Genomic DNA, 16566 nt, shown 5'->3' with positions numbered 1-16566 from the left:
CATGCGCGGCGCGGCAGCCGCGCCGTGTTCCGGGAAGATGTCGGCGGCGTGGAGAGCGGCGCTGGCCGCGGGGGCCCGCGCCCCGCTGCGGGGGCGGCTCGCCGGGATGAGACCCCCGCGGGGCCAGCGCCGCCCGCCCGCCTGCGGGGCCGTCCTCCTGCTCGGGGGAGGCTGCCTGGCGGCGTGCTACAGCCTGCGGGCGCGTGTGCTCCCGACAGTCCTGGCTCAGGTAAGGCAGCGGCGGCGGCAGCAGCATCCCCGCTCCCGCCGACAGGCAGGGCTGGGCCGGCGCGGTGGGAGCCGCAGCCCGGGGGCGGCTGTCGGCGGCCTGTCGGGGTCCGCAGTGGTCAGACCCCGTCCTGCAGGAGCCGTTACGGCCCCGGTGGTCCGGCAGGTAACGCGCGTCCCCGGCCCGCTGGGCATCGGCAGCGCATCACGTACACCGAGCCCGCCGCACCCCACCGGCGGGAACTCCGCCGTTCGCCGCAGCGGGAGGAGGCAGGTTTTGCCTCGGCACCGAGCGCTTCCCCTGTTCGCTTGACAGCCCTGGACCCGGGTCGTTTGAACAAGCACACGGCCTGTGCTGAGCCCTGCGCTTTGCTGGTAACTTTCAGGTGAAAGGTAACTTTCTTCCTTTCACGATGCCCGGGCTGTACGTCAGGTGCTGTTAGACACTCGTACACCTTTTTTCCTTCTAAAAAAAGAATATTTCGCAAAAGTAGTGCATTTATAACCGATACTTTGTCTGAAACGCATCGCACAGAATGATTTCCTCTTACTCTGTCCAGACTGTGTGTTTGGACACACATTTCCTCTTACTCTGTCCAAACTGTGCTAAAGTGTATTTTCCCTTCGAGCATCAGTGCACAGTCAGAAGGATATGTTCAAGGACAGATGGTTATTATTTACAAAATTGTTGCAAGTTCCAAAACACAGCTATGTTTCCCAACTTTATCCTTTTCACGGAGGAAGTGAGCTTTTTCCTGTATTCCTTAAGATAAGAAGTTACTGTCAATTGGAGTTGGTTTATTATTTGAAGGCTGGAAGACCTAAATGTTTTGTAGGCCAGAGGGTTTAGGTGGGATGGGGGAAGAGGTCAGTATATGCTTGCATTACCCAGTACCATTCATCTACTTATATCTAACAATTTTTGGAAGTTTAGCAGTTTGTATGCTGCGATATCTTATCTCTTAAGAGTGATCGAATAGGCTGAACTACAGGCCAATAAATAGCAACCTTTATTCTTGAGAGCAACCTTTATTCTTGAGTCAAGAACAAAGAATTTTTTTTTAATGTTGCAGTCTTAATTGTGGAGAATTTCTAAGCTGCATCTTCTCAGAACACTCAATTTTTATTAAATAAGCATTTTTCTAAATAGATTATCTTATTAATCCTGGTTCCTTGTACAGCACATGTTAAAACTTTAATTTTCTATATACAGCTCCTAGCAAGGAAAGCATCCATTACTCCACTAGAAATCCTACTGGAAACATCTCTGCTTGTTGTTTTTATGTTTAGTTATGTGACATTTTTCAGAGGCATTGCATTATGTTTAAAAAGTCCTGTCATTGAGACCAGTTTCACATATGCACGGAACTCTTGCTTATGTAGATGTGTATGTAGGTATGCATAAAAAGTATTAAATGTGGGAAGTAATCACTTTTACAGGGTGTTGAGTGAAGTGATCTGGTTCTTGTGCTGTTGTGTTCTCTTGGAGTAGCCTCCATGTAACATATGGACAGTCCTACAAGTACACTTTTAATAATTCTTGGGGGGAACTCCAAATGTCTTAGGGCTTATTTAACTGATTTGTTTTTGGAGACAGTAAATTGCTGGACTATGCAAATGTTTAGTAGTTTATTCAATTTGAACTTTTCAGTTTTCCAGTAAAATGATTGTTGGAGATGCTAGTTCTCCAAATGTCTTGTATTCCATATTGCTGCAATTAATTTATTGAGCTTTTCAAAACTTCCAAAGAACTGACCATGCAGAGCATAATATTAAGGCTGGTAAGATGAATGTGGAACTGGATTGTGAAGGCAATGAGGAATAGAGTGACAGAGCCAAAGAGGCATGCTGCGAGTCTCTTAAGCAGTTTGGATGCTGCTTGTAGCTTCTTGTTAATAGAAATAGAAAATAGTCAAAAGCAAAACAGAGTGTTGAAACAAGTGTGTCACCTTTATTTTATGTTTTGAAGCATCTTCTTTCAGTTCAGAGCTTGTGGAATCCTGTTAAATGGAGATGCTTTTCACATTCTAATTAATAGAGGATAACCTTACTGTCTGTTATTATTCCTTTTCATTGTAATTGATCTCAAGCAGCCTTTCTTGAGATTGTGCTGGCAAACAGTATTGAACTGTTTGTTCCTGCTGAGGTGTGCTATGTAGTGGGAATGTTTGCAGCATACATATGTGAAATATTATAGATTAGGGCAAGTATTTGAAATCAAACAGCATCATTTTCTTTATCATTTTTGTAATAAAGGAATAGGTAGTGGGTATGTTTATACTTCTATCTCATCAACTAGGCCTAACATTTGCTCTTTAGAATGCAGTGGGATTCCAGTGCTTCCCAGTTTTCCTTGGTAATATAGTCTTTACTGTTGAATTGCTGCAAAATAGGTGGTAATTATTTACACTGTTAGCTTGACTTTCTCAAGTATTGTATCTCCATGCCATCATAAAATAAATAGCCAACATAAGATTTTATGTGTAGTTCTGTGACTTTTTCAGCAGCATCACTTTATGTTTTAAAAGTGCTGTCATTCAGACCAGTGTTACCTCTGTGTGGTACTCTGGTGTAAGCATAATTTGAGCCGCTGGCTAATTCTCATTCTTGTAGGAAGTGAGATCTTACAACCAGTAGTAACTTTGTGCAGAAACAAAGTTTCCTTGTAAATACTTGTTGTTTGTTTAGGTTAAGTAGTTGAAGTTGCTAACTCCGTTTAGATTTCCTGTTATTCTCAATAAAACTGGTCTCTATCAAATTATTTAGACATTTTTCAGCTACACCTTCTTCTAGGCAATTTCTGTTGAAGCTAGCACACAACATGTCAAAGCTAAAGTTCTGTAAATTCAGTATTTATCACTTTTTTCATCTAAAGCTTTTGGTTATTTTAAAATAGATATAAAAAGACTGATATTTTTGGCACCTAGTTTCTTAAATATTTAATTCCTGTCCTTGCTCCCTGCTGGAGTAGGTTTAATCCTTCTCCTGTTGGTTATTGGCACTCCTAACTTGTCCTCAGAGTGAATGAAATTCAGCCTGTGTACAAGTCTGCAGAATCAAAGGTCCTGCAGGGTCAGATAACATGTTTTGGTTTTGTGAGTTGTATGGATAGTGTCTGTTTTATTTTGTAGTGGCTTATGTTTGATTACTGTGTTTTAATGTAATTGTTTATTCTGACAATAAATTTTCAGATTGGGTTTTTTTTAAAACTTTGTTTGACCCAGTTTTTTTGTCACCATTTTCACTGCCACTTATCTTACAGCTTACATTAAGTGGTTAGCATATTAATAATAAAACTTTCTATATTTAATGTAGTAAAACCTCAGATGTAATCTTTCATACAGCTTCAATAAGTGATTTATGAAGTTATTTTCATTCTCTTCATTTGCTGACCTATTGTTTAGAAATGTGCAACTAATATATATTGGAGTAAGTCCTTAGCGCTGAGTATAAAACTCTACTTTACAAAGATTATTATAGCAAAGTGAACACAATTTGTAAAAAAATTTTTTATAGCTACCAGGTTTTAGTTCTATCTCCACAATGTAGTGAAGCTACATTGACAATATCCTAGACCAGATATAGCTTGTGCTGGGAAAAGCTAGATTTTTTTTTTTTAAATTAAATTAGCTAATCAGCTTGTATCAAGAGGGGAAAAAAAGAAGGGAAGGGGGTAAGAGCTTTTCTACCACTGTATCTCAGAATGGGGATATATGTTGAATTCAATAAAAGTGTTTTTTTCTGGTGTCCTAACCAACACAGCCAGGTCAAAAATGTACACACTGCACTGCACACTGCAATGATACTATAAGGGCTGCTTTTCTTCTTCAGTAGTGCAATTCAAGTGACACAATGGTATGTAGTTTGTAACCTTGATCAGACCTTGCAGTATTGTCTACTATGTCTTTATTCTCTCAGTGTGCAGTTTGCCACGCTAATATGGCCTTAAACTGTTGGAATTCTTTCATTAATGTGTGCTGCTTATCTCAAGTCAGCTTTGCACACAGCTAGGTTGGTTACCTTTATTAGGGTCAAGAATCAAGTGTGTGATTGTCAAAGAGCATACAAGGAGATTTGGAATGGCACACACTGTAGCATTTTGTGAAAGGCAATGACTTCTGCCTCCCCATTCCAACTAAATTTGGAACCTCTCAAAGGACTGTAGGATCAATCTTGTATGCATGCAAACTGCAAATGATAAGAAAATTCTGAGAAACAGCAGGCTGCCAGAGGCAGCATATCCTGCCCCTGCTGAGTTTTTTACGGCCATGTTTAGTCACTAGCTTCAGAAAGGAGCTTATAATTTGATTTGCCCTTGAAAAGTTGCCATCCCTGCAGCGTGTCACAATTTGTGCTGAGTCTAAGTCACTGTTTTCCATGTGAGACTGCCTGGAGTTGTTACTAGCACATATGTGAAGTTATATGTGTGCAAAGTCTTGTCTGTTTGCTGACAAACTTTACTGTGTTTCAGCATTCTTCTTCTAGGGTTGTGGGAGCATTAGTTGGTACTTAAATATTTGATACTGCTTACCTGAGGTAAAGAAGAAAACAAAATTTACTAACAGCATTTTTGGGGTGTGTTAATACTTTCTGTTACATGATCGTAGTCTAAATGGTTCTCTTTATCTTACCTTTTCTATTACTGCTCTGTTGCATCAGCAGTCTTCAGTTATTCCAGATAAGGAGAGGCTCAATTTGTGTCCTGGAGGTCTTAAATACATATGTTGTATTTGATCATACTGAAAATACTAAGATTCTGCTTATAACAATAGTTAACAAACAATTTGTGATGTTTTAATATTTTTAAGTATCTGAAATGTTTGCTTTATTTAAAATGTGTTTATTGAAATAATTTTTCTTGGACTGCATTAATTTTCTTTTTTCACTTTTAATTGCGTTGAATGTTTCATAGTTTTCCAGCATTAGCAATTCTTAAGAGAGGCAAAGATAGCCACACATGGTAGTGGTGACTTTGTGTGTCACAATGATATGAAAACTGTTATTCTGAGCAACCGGGAGTAAAATACTTCAAATGATTAAAATTATAGCTTAGATTAGTTTTCTGGGGCTACATATGTAGCCACCACAAAAATTTATTTTAGAACTCTTGCCTTACACTGTTTAAAGGAACCACAATACCCTAAAGGATTCTCCAAACACTAGTTTGTTCAGGAAAGACTCCATTGGTTCTGCCACTATGGAAAGGCAAGATAGTATCTTGGAGGACCTCTAAGCAAATCACAGGGCTATGGTGCCACAGTTCATGGGATAATCTAAGGAGAGTGCTTATATTAAATAAAACTTAAGTTTATTAGGGGTTTAGTAGAAGTCTCTGGACTCCTAGTCTTCAAGCTGATAAGAATGGTTAAAAAAGTTCTGAAATGCTGTGATTTTTTGGTGATACTTTTACGTGTGCGCTGTGTCTCCAGAGAGATGAGTTTGATATTGTTGATGTGGATCTGAGCTATAGTTGTTTTAGATAAATTCCGTATTTTGCATGTTTTTTTCTCAGGTAAAATTTCCAACACAGATCAATAGAAAACTTGCAAAATACTCTCTACTATAAGCATGTTACCCGTTTAGTGTATATTTACTTGATTGGTAACCTCTGGCAGAAACATGTAATACAAATGTAATTAATTGCATGCATTTTGTTTAAATCATTTGAAGTAACTTCTTTGGAGAAGTGGAAGGAAGAAGTGCATAGCTCCGGGATTTTGATGGGCTCTTTACACATCCTTAGTATCCAGGACCACTTTGTGACCGAAGTTATGCTTAGACTATTTTAGGCCACACTTTCTCACTCATTTCTGAATTTTTTTTTTTGTAATAGATAATGTTACTTAGGAAGGTAAGCTGTGCATAGCAGCTGCATGTGAAGGATTTTTGGTCAGATAAAAGTATGTATGTGGCATTTGAATTTGGTCACCAAATAGGAAAAAAAAGTGTATTTCATATACATTAAACAATGATTCCTACAAAGTTACGTGTAAATGCTTTGAATTGTGAGACACTGATGAATCTTGTTAGAGTGGGAATTTTTGTGGGGGTATCTCTGCAATCTGTTTTAAAAGCATGGTTCATGCTGAGGGAAGAACATCACTGTTAAGATGAGGTGTCTTGATAAATATAGAACCTGGGATAAAATTGCATAAGGATTTGTAATGATGTATGGAATCGCCTGGAGGGAGGAATGTGGTTCTAAAATAAAACCAGAAAGAATATGTGCAGTCTAATCTGAGAAACATACAGGAGGATTCTTGTGCTTACTCTGTCATAAAAAAAAATAAATTGCCTGCTTTTGTCAGAGCAAAAATCCTAGAATAGTTTTTTTCTTCTAAATAGTATTTTAAAGAGTTTATCTCCAAGTCTTTGTTCTATTAGAAATTAATTGAGAATGCAGATGTAGCAGTGCACATAGAAGATTACTAGGATGCTCACAAAGTAAAATTAAACATCTATAAAATATGTCTCCATCATAATGCTTCAACATGCTTTTGAAACTTAAAGCAAGTGTTTGTAATCCACATCAAACAAACTGCTCAGTGATGGCTTGCAGGCCTCAGAAAAGCCTCATTTGAATTCAGCTGGTGCAAACCTGGCCCCGTGTTTACATTATTAGTGTTTAAAATCTATGTAGTGAAACAATGTGATGTAAAAATAATGAAAATTACCGTTGCTGTTGTGGGTTGGAGCGTCTTTGAGTAAGGATTGAGGTTTTTGTTGGTTTGTTTTTTAAATCTTTTTCCTGCTTTACAACTTCTTTAAAGGAAGGGATAACTTCCTTAAAGTGTTGTCCTTCTGTCTTTTTGCATCTTACCTTGCTGCTGGTTATTGTTCTCCTTTACTGTCTTACTCTGTTCAGAGTGGAGTGGAACAGAGTACACAGAACGAGGCAGTGGTTCCCTGCACAGCCTTAGAATTCTGTTCTGGTTGGGGAGCATGGTTGGAAATGTGTTAGAGGATTCTCACTGCATCTTCTGGTTGGGTCCTCAAATCATCTGCAAGATGGTGCCTGTAAATCTTCTTCCCACTGAAGAATCTGTAAAACTGACAAGCTTTGGAGGGGGGACCAGTTGGATTCAAGGTTCTCTGAACCCGTGGTGTTTCTTTACAGCAGTGCCCAGTGCTAGAGAAGCTTCTTACAGAGGTGTAGTGAGCTGCAAGCAGTGCTCCTGTCGGCATGTGGTAGCATCCATCCCTCTGCCAGCTTTATGGTTTACTCTGAACTGTATCTTTATGGCTATATCTACTATCTCAATAGCTATTACCAAAAAAAGTTGTCTTAGATCACAACAAGGCAGTCAACCCATTTGGTAAATGCATTCAATACTGCTTTTTATTGAACAGGAAATGGGTAGTCAATTTTTTATTAAATGACTGAGATATCTACAGTCTATGGCTATAAAAGAGACAATTTAACACAATTCATGCATGTGCCTTCTAACTCTGGTCTGTTATGTGAATATATTTCTACTAAGTTTTTTGTTTACCGTGCATCTAGAAGTAAACTGAAGGACTTCAATATGATTGGTTTGGTTCTGTGTGTTTAAATGCCTTGGTAACATTGTTGCCTCTTAATTCATCTAGAATGAATGAGTTGTTAATAGTCCCAAAAATATTCTGAAAATAGTATGTGCTCAAAAAATGCATTACATTCCTCCGGTTTTTAAGCATCAATAAATATGCATCTCCCCTGCAATTAGATTGCTAGCTCAGCTTATCCTAATCTTTTTTCCTTAAATATACTTACGTATTTCTGAAACTGTTCCTCTGGTGTAGCCAAAGAGAGTAACCTTAGCTACCTCTTGTTTAATTCTGTATTTCACTGTATCGTGGAAATACTGTATGTATCAGGTATCCACCAAGCAGTCTAAATCAATAACCGAGATATTAAATATATCACAAACATCATTCTCAGCATTAGTGACATACAGACATTGTCATGTTGTGTGCCTAAAATAGAATGTGGCATACAGAGTATGGAATCTGTAGGACTGTGATGCTATAATTAATTATACCCTTAAATATTACTTATGTATGTGCATTTGTTTCACAACTTTAAATATATGGTATCCGTTTCAGCTTTTTGAATGTGAGATATTTCTGTCCTGAAGTTTCTGGCTTTGAAAATATTTACATTTATTCCCTTCTCTGTGTGCACAGAGATTCTTTGTGCAGGTGTCTTCATTGATACTAAAACAACATGATGTCAAATGTAATCTCAGGGGGTCAAGGTTAAAATTTAACTATCTTTCATCTGATCTGTCACCTTTTACTTGAATTCACTCTTGACTTCAGTGATTAAATAAAATCTAACATTCTTTCTAGGCACTTTGATACATGTGGACAGATGGAGTGAATTAAGCTGCATGGTTTTGTGTTTTTAGGTAATGTAGTAAAAGGCTGGTGTTTGAGAGTCTTTGGCTGTTTATGTTAGTAGGCAAACATAAACAGATAAGAAAGTAGCTTGCCTGAAAACAAAAAATAGATTGGTTAGAAAGAATTGTACAAAATAATATTCTGATTTTTAACAAAGAACCTAGAAAAGAAACTAACATTTATTTACTGGTGGTATAAGACTTTTCCTCCAGTAAATTCTGTAGATGGCTTCAAAATAGATATTACAAAGTTTCTTTTTTACTTGCTTTATTAGATGGAAGCTCTGTTGGCTTTTTTTTTCCTAAAAACTTTGAACATCGTGATAATTAGCCCTTTTTTTTAATAAAAAATTATCTATTCTGTACAAGCAGTAGCAACTATTCTCCCATTGCTACTGTTTTCAAATGTGTTTGCTGGGTTAGTATGAGAGCTCTGTATTACACTTCCTTGCAGAGCTTTGTGTAAGATTGTGGCTGACTGAATATAGTTATTCCTGACAAGCAGCTCAGCATCTTGGAAACATAATGTAGCCAGAAAAAGAAGAAACAAATCAGAATCTAGTTTAATTTATGCTGTGGAGAACATTATATAAACTTCACTGGTGATATGTGTGACAATAGCTTAGTGCCTATTTTCTGCATTGGGTACTTTTAGGTCACGGGATTTTGACACATTATAATGTTGTATAATTTTGGTTTTACTATGGTTCTTATAATAAGTTTACTAATGTAACTAGGCTTAATTTTGTTTGAATAATGTTCCGGAAAGACACTAATTAAAATAATCGTCCAAAATAAATGACAGATAAAACTGTGTGAAATGCTCATTCAGATGTACTATGTACTAGGCTATCGCTCCCTACTGCTACTCACAAAGATTTTTATTACACTGTGAACTAAAAGACAAGAGAAGGGAGTCTTGCCAGCTTTAGACACCAGACATCATTTAAAATAGTTCCTCAGAGTTTGTGTCACTCTCAGGGTAGGAGAAATTTCAAGAATGACTGTATTGCACTGATGTAGTCTATAGAAAGCACTTCTAGTAGATGTAGCACACAAATATTATCTTGTCAGTGCTGATATTTTCCCTGCTTCTTTGCCAAATCATCAAAGAAGCTCCTTCATCTGCCTTCAAAAACTGCAGAGACAAACCATAGCATAGATGAAAAAGTTACATGAAAAGAAGAAAATCAGTGTTTCCAGAAATACTTTTGTTCTTAACTTTTTTTTTTTTTTTGGCAAAGTAGGCATTTTTTTTGATAATGCCTCTTATTGGAGATACTGCCATTTACATTAATAATCTATTAAGAAATTATAATGTAATATTAAAACAAAATATACTGAATTGCATATAAAGCTATGTACTTATTTATACTTTATATATATTAGTAAGGCTATGTATGCATATGTATAAAACATATTTATAATACAGACTGTGTGAATGCAGAAATAAAAAATAAGTAAAAAACTGTGTTACTAATGAAGTTAATGTTATTGCATGTATGTGTGCTTCTGCTGTTGTATTTCTCCTTCTGGGAAAAAACAATTGTTAATTTTTTCACATAGAGCTGTAGTTAAGCACTACTGTAAAGAAATTTGTGCTTGTCTTTTTGAGCTCTCTCCAGGAAATTTTTTGAAAAAGAGTACTAAAGACCTAAAAAGTCATGAGTAACAGCATGTAGGCTGTCACCTATGGGAAGGACTCTACATGGAAAACAAAAGTGGCAAAAACTAAAGCAAGTCTTTTGTTTCTGGATTTTTTTAAAAAATCTGTTAAAACTTTAGATTTTAGTTTAGCTGAAGAACCATCATGAATGAACAGTACTAAAGAACAGTATAAAGAGTATAAAATTACTTTTCTAGAACACAGTGTTTTCTTTTATTCTGAATATGCCTGTTGTATGTAATACTCCTACTCAGTCTCTCAGAAAAACATTGTAGGAAATTGCTGACGTACTTTTTTCCCAGCTGCTATTAAATTTGGAAAACTGACAATATCATATTGCCAAATGGTGTTGCATTGTTATTCTTTAATTTTAAGATTTATGTCTTTGCTTCTCTTCAGCCTCAAAAGTGAAAAATATAAACAAAAATCTAAATATTTAGGTGCACCAGAAGTGTTGGATGTGTTAAGTAAGCAGACTTTGTGTAGCAATAAATACTGGATTCTTTATGTTAACACCCCTATGAAAATTAATGCACTTTCCTCATTAATATGCCATCTATTTGTTGAGTGTTTATCATGGGTACCTCAGTTTATAATCTGTGATGCAGAAGTCTCTTGACAGTACTGCTTCTTGAAGTGACAGCAATGCAATCAAGATGCATTGTCAGAAATCACGGACTCATGGTCATATTCCTTGGTGTAAAACTTTTAAAGCAGTATATGGTGTTCTAGTACAGGTGGCTTTTTCCTTGTGGTGTACGCTCGTTCTCTGTGGCAGTGGTAGGAGGTACCACTTCCAGTATTGCAGAGTGCAGGTACTGACAGCAAAGAAGTGATTGTCCTGAGAGTTGTCACATGGGTGAATCCTTTGTGGGAAGGATTTGTGAGACTAATTGTGGGAGTAATGTGGCATCTTTTCTTCCTTCTCCCTCTCCTAATTGCTTGTGGGGGTCTGTGAGTCTTCCCTGCAGGGCTCCGCAGGATGAAGTTGTCCAGAGGATCCTGGGTACTTTCTTCTTCATGTAGCCTGCAGGTCACTCTCCCTCCATCACTTCCAGGATCAGCAGGCTCCACATGAGGGGCTGCTCTGCAGGAAGCCAGCAGGAAGTAATGCTTGCTTCTGCTCCTTCCATTTCTGAAGCAGACTGCACTGGGCTTGGCTTTGAATGCAGAGTTAGAAGGTGGTGAGTAGTGAGAAGTAGACACAGTGGCTCTGGGCCAGGCTGTGTAAGGATTCAGTTCTGGATGTGGTATTAATATGGTGGAATCAGACCCTTCCATATGGTTCCATCATGTGTGTGTGTGTGATTGTGTTTAACTTTGATAAATTCAAATTATGTACATCTGATGCTGGTCATCAGAAATATTCAGTTGATCTGACTAGACCACTACAAGTGGTTTTAAAAGTTACTTGCAGTTCTTTGAAGTGTGAAAAACTTCATGCGTACAACGTTCCTTGTCATTCTGGAGGTCATAACTGGGCTGTTGTCTTGCTGCTTCAAACCTGGAGATTTTAAGTTTCCGATCACTGTATGCTTGTGGGATACTTCTAGCCCGTTTAGTGTCTCTGTGAATGCATTTGGCAAAACAGAGTTGATAGACCCAATATCCTTTATTTGAGCAGCTGCTGTAACTGGGAAGATTACACAAGCTCTTGTTCACCACACCGAGCTGTAGAACATGTCTTCTCTGTCAGTGAACTTTTGAATAGACAGATGATGATCTCGTTCTGTTGAGACAGTAGTGATGTGCTTTTAATTGTGGACAGGGTATTGGTCCTAAAGGCTGTAATTTGCAAAGAACAGAGGCCATAGATAGATTTCATAAGAATTTAAAGTTCACATGCTAGCAACACTCATGCCTGTGCATCAGCTGAATAATTTTTTATATTGAGTAATTTTGCTGAGTGTATAAAACTTCTCCTATAGGCAGTTCATAAAAACAGTTGTTCTGCTTTTGCAGGAAAAATTTCCTTTATTCAGTTTTGGTCTTGCAATATTCCTATTTAATATAATACTTTTATAGTAGGGGAAGCAGGGAATGAGAAAGTGGATCTGTTCTTCTCTTCTTCTCCAGAGGTTACTCTACTGTATTTTTGGAACTGTTGTATGCATAAGGCACTGAGGAAAGCACCCTGTGTTGTTGCAATTGTCTCAAAAAATGTTACTTTATGCAATAAGTATATACAATAGCACAATTCACTTTCTGTTATTCATAAAATATGTCTGACTTAGGAAATGTCAGACATTAAAAGAAATTACCTTGCTGTTATATATATTTATAAGGAATTTACATACCACATGGCCAACCTGTTAATGGTAAAACAATGCTTTGACAAGAGAGTAAGTGAAACTTCATGGTAGGGTGATGTAGTGGTCATAAGCGTTTAGAAGTCATAAAGCAAGCCTTAAAATTAAACTGACTGAAAATGTAATGTTTTTACTTAAGGTCATGTGGATTCTTTTTATTGGTTTTGAACCTCCAGGCTTGAAACATCTGAATTGTAAGGGCTAAGAAGCTTTTCAGTGAAAGGCAAGATACTTTCTCAGTATTGTGAATAATAATATGACTTTCATAGAATCATAAAATGTTAAGGGTTGGAAGGAACCATAAATATCACCTGGTTCAAACCCCCCTGTAATGGGAAGGGACACCTCCAACTAGACCAGGTTGCTCAAGGCCTTATCTACCCTGGCCTTGAACACTGCCAGGGTTGGGGCATCCAAAACCTCCCTGGGTAATCTGTTCCGGTATTTCACCACCCTCACAGTAAAAAATTCCTCCCTAATATGTAGCCTCAATTTTCTCTCTTTCAGTTTGTGCCCATTAATTCTTGTCCTATCACTACAGTTCCTGACAAAGAGTCCCTCTCTGCCTTCCCTGTAGGTCCCCTTTGGACACTGGAAGGTTGCTGTGAGGTCTCTACACAACCTTCCCTTCTTTCTCCAGGCTCAATAACCCCAACTTTCTCAGCCTGCCTTCGTAGGGGAGGTGCTCCAGTCCTCTTACCAACTTCATGGGCTTCCTGTGGACTTGTTCCAACAGTTCCGTGTCCTTATGTTGGGAGCACCAGAACTGGATGCAGCACTCCAGGTGGGGTTTCACAAGAGCAAAGTAGAGGAGGAGAGTCACCTCCTTTGACCTGCTGGCCATGCTGGTTTTGGTGCAGCCCAGGATTTGGTTGGCTTTCTGTGCTGTGAGCGCACACTGACAGCTCATCTTGAGTTTTCCATCAGCCATCACCCCCAAGTCCTTCTCCACAGGGCTGCTCTTTAATGATGCTCTTTAATGATATCAAATGCTTTGCTGGTATTCATGATGAAACTAAGTGGAAGGATTGATGTATATATACACTTCATATAACCCTGACTAGGGAGTCAAGTGTAGCAAGAGCCTTGGCGAGTTCTTTGGTGGCTTTTGTGAAATCACAAGGGGAGAAACTTTAATAAAGTACCACAGTACACTACTTACCACAGTGAAAAACAAGTCTGTAATAATAGAAAAAGGGCTATAAAAACTGATGACTGCTTTAATCTTGTGGAATTCCTGGTTGGTTATTCATTTCATATCCTACTTCTTACGTTATAGTATGAATTTGCTCTGTATGACTTATTTTCTTGATTTTTTGAGGGCTAGTGACCTTCAGATGGAAGGGGGAAGAGGATCACTTCTCACGCAGAAGCATCTTGAAGAAGTTTTAAATCTGGGGAAAAAATGGGCGGAGGGGAATTTTTGTTACATGGAAGTAATTTATCAACCAAATATAAACTTAGATTGTATTTGTGTCAGTTGTTTTTGTAGTGTCTTGTATGTTGAGATCATTGTTAATGACAGGGTTCTTGTCGTTAACGTATATAAGCTTATGTTACCTGAGCTATGAACCCTGGATTGAGTTTTGCTATGGGAGTAGAAGTTCCCGCCTTTTTTTTGGTGTGGGGGTGTTGTGCTGCAATTTGGTTTTTTCTAATCCTCCTCCTTATTAGCATGGGAATGAATAGCTGTGTTCATAATGCCAGGCTTGGTGTATGGAGTTTTAGCGGCCTTGTGTTAAAAGCAACGAGGCTGCATTTCAGCATGATAACTGTGCTGTTAAGTCCTGGGCATCTGCATTGGTGTACAGAAAGCCTCAGGCTGTCCTGTGGTAGTAAGTTTGCTGGAGAACTGGCAGCAATTTTTTTCAATTCGTTTTTTCCCACTGAAAACAAAGCAGATGGTTGTAGTCTATGGGTAGGAATATGTCTGTTTTGACAATATTAGGGAGATTTCTATTGCCTACAATGAGAATGGAGAAGTAATTTTTCAGAATAAGGAGAGTCTGAAGGTTGGTATATGAAATATTTAGGCTCAAATATCCATGATCTGGATAAAGCAAAACACAAAGTTCAGTCTGCATCTTTCAGATCACAGGTAAGTATGTTATTAACTGACTTACTGAGTGTGCTGATTTCTAAAGAAAAAAACAAACCACAAACCCAAAAGGCTTTCTGGAATGTTCTCTTCTTTTTCCTCCAAGTAAAAATATTTAGATTCTTATGGTATTTTTAATCTGTGATAGGATATGATTCTTTGGAGGCCGGAGAGAAGGAGAGGCACAGGATTTCAAAGGTATGCTAATCTTCAACCAGATTTGTGTACAACTGGATACCGGAAATACACACAACTGAAGAAAAAGCAGTTTTGAAAGGAAATGTATCATTATCTTTTTTCTATCCTCTGTTTACTAAGAACTTCCTGATAAGGACTGTTTGTTTTTTTTTTTTCTGAGACAGTCTAATTATTTATGAATTAAGATAATTGTTTTTATGGACATTTAAACAGTTCATGTGCAGATAACTTGATATTCAAAGTACAGTTGGATCAGTGTAACTCATGTAAGCATCTGTGTGAACTGTATCATTAGTTTAATTTGCCTGTTTTTAAAACAGTATTAGATTAGAGTTGGGAAGATAATGCAATAATTTGCCAAGAGCTAAACTGGGTTTTAAATCCTCCTTAATGGTATAGCCTGAAGTATGCATCTCAGTTGTGTTAAAGATACTACAGTTAAAAATAAAGGGGTGGAGGAAAGGCATATCTGTGGTGTCAGCAAGGCATGTGGTAAGCTGATGTATAAAGGGAAGGTAATGGATCTGCTTGGATTCCAGCCAGTGGTGCCGGACATGGGCATTCTGCCGAGGCACATTCCGGGGCATTAAGTGCAATCCCTTCCCTGAGAGTGCTGAGCCCTCTTCGTAATTCATCTTCCCTGCAGTCCACTCTGCCAGGGGCCAGGCATACAGCGTGGCTAATTTCATTACCAGTGCAACTTTTTGGTAGTGACTTTTTCAATTCAGGGCAGTGTTTATCTTCTGAACGCTTGGACATGGATCGCTCCATTTGAATCTGCTACGCAGACACTATCTTTCAACTTGCTGTTACTTTTAATAGGGTATTGAACCTTTGCTCTAAATTTCTGGTTGTAAGCAAGATGTCTTAATAAGATGGCTTTTTAATCAATGTTTTTTAATTCATAAGCATTGTTGATGTTAGTTGCAGAATTAAGTGGTGATGGGGGTTCCTTTTAGCCCCTCTGTCACGTTAGCAACTTACTCTGATACTACAGCTGTTTGCTACTTTATAGCAACACTGGAGGAAAAAACTGTATGATGCATTTTTATGAACACAAAGAGGAAGAACAGAATTCTCCATCACTGTATGTTTCAACAAGTAAGCAAGCACTGCAGTAAAACTCAGTCCCTAAAGGTGTCCAACCTTTGAGACATTACCATTCCCATTTTCTCCACCAACATAATTTTCCACCATTTCCCATTTTCTTGGCCATTTAAAAGCAAGATGAATTAGCCATACAACTCCATGTTATGTCTCCTAAAGTATAAACTTTAAAGACACTCAGAAATGTTTGCAGGGTTGGCCTCCTCCTCCTTCCTATGCTCAGAGAGAAGGATTATCTCAGATCTCTCGATGACAAGCATACACCATTTTGTGAAATTAATTCCTCCAAGACTGTCTTTGACTACCAGGATTATTTGGCCACTTGTTTTATGGAATGAAAGTATAGACTGTAGCTTTGTATGTTTGATTGTGTGCAACCCGCTTATAAAAAAGAAATGTTATGAAAGCATTTAACAAAATATAAATATTTATATTGTTATAGCTTTTAATTTCAACTTTTCATGCCAACAACTATGATTACTTTTCAGTGTTATTGGAAAGCTGTTTTGTAACAAGAAGTTTCAGATAAATATTTAATGTCAAACTGGGCTAATATAAGGATATTAATATGCCCGAGGT

General features: G+C 38.0%; 1 protein-coding gene across 2 annotated transcripts in view; it reads left to right on the top strand.

Moving 5' to 3' along the window:
• Positions 1-16566, top strand: part of MICU2 (mitochondrial calcium uptake 2) — a 146140-nt gene that overhangs the window by 938 nt on the left and 128636 nt on the right. Inside the window, exon 1 of one of the 2 annotated variants that reach the window (XM_064645333.1) lies at positions 22-229. The exons of the other annotated variant lie outside the window; for it this stretch is intronic. Coding sequence (XP_064501403.1) covers positions 38-229 — 192 coding nt within the window. The 5' untranslated portion in view covers positions 22-37. Of the gene's footprint in view, positions 1-21; positions 230-16566 lie in introns of those variants that run through there. 2 annotated transcript variants of the gene reach the window in all.

The sequence above is a fragment of the Pseudopipra pipra genome, chromosome 2 (genome assembly GCF_036250125.1).
Source record: "Pseudopipra pipra isolate bDixPip1 chromosome 2, bDixPip1.hap1, whole genome shotgun sequence".
In the NCBI taxonomy this organism is placed as follows: Eukaryota; Metazoa; Chordata; class Aves; order Passeriformes; family Pipridae; genus Pseudopipra; species Pseudopipra pipra.
This window is presented reverse-complemented; position numbering and strand designations above follow the sequence as displayed.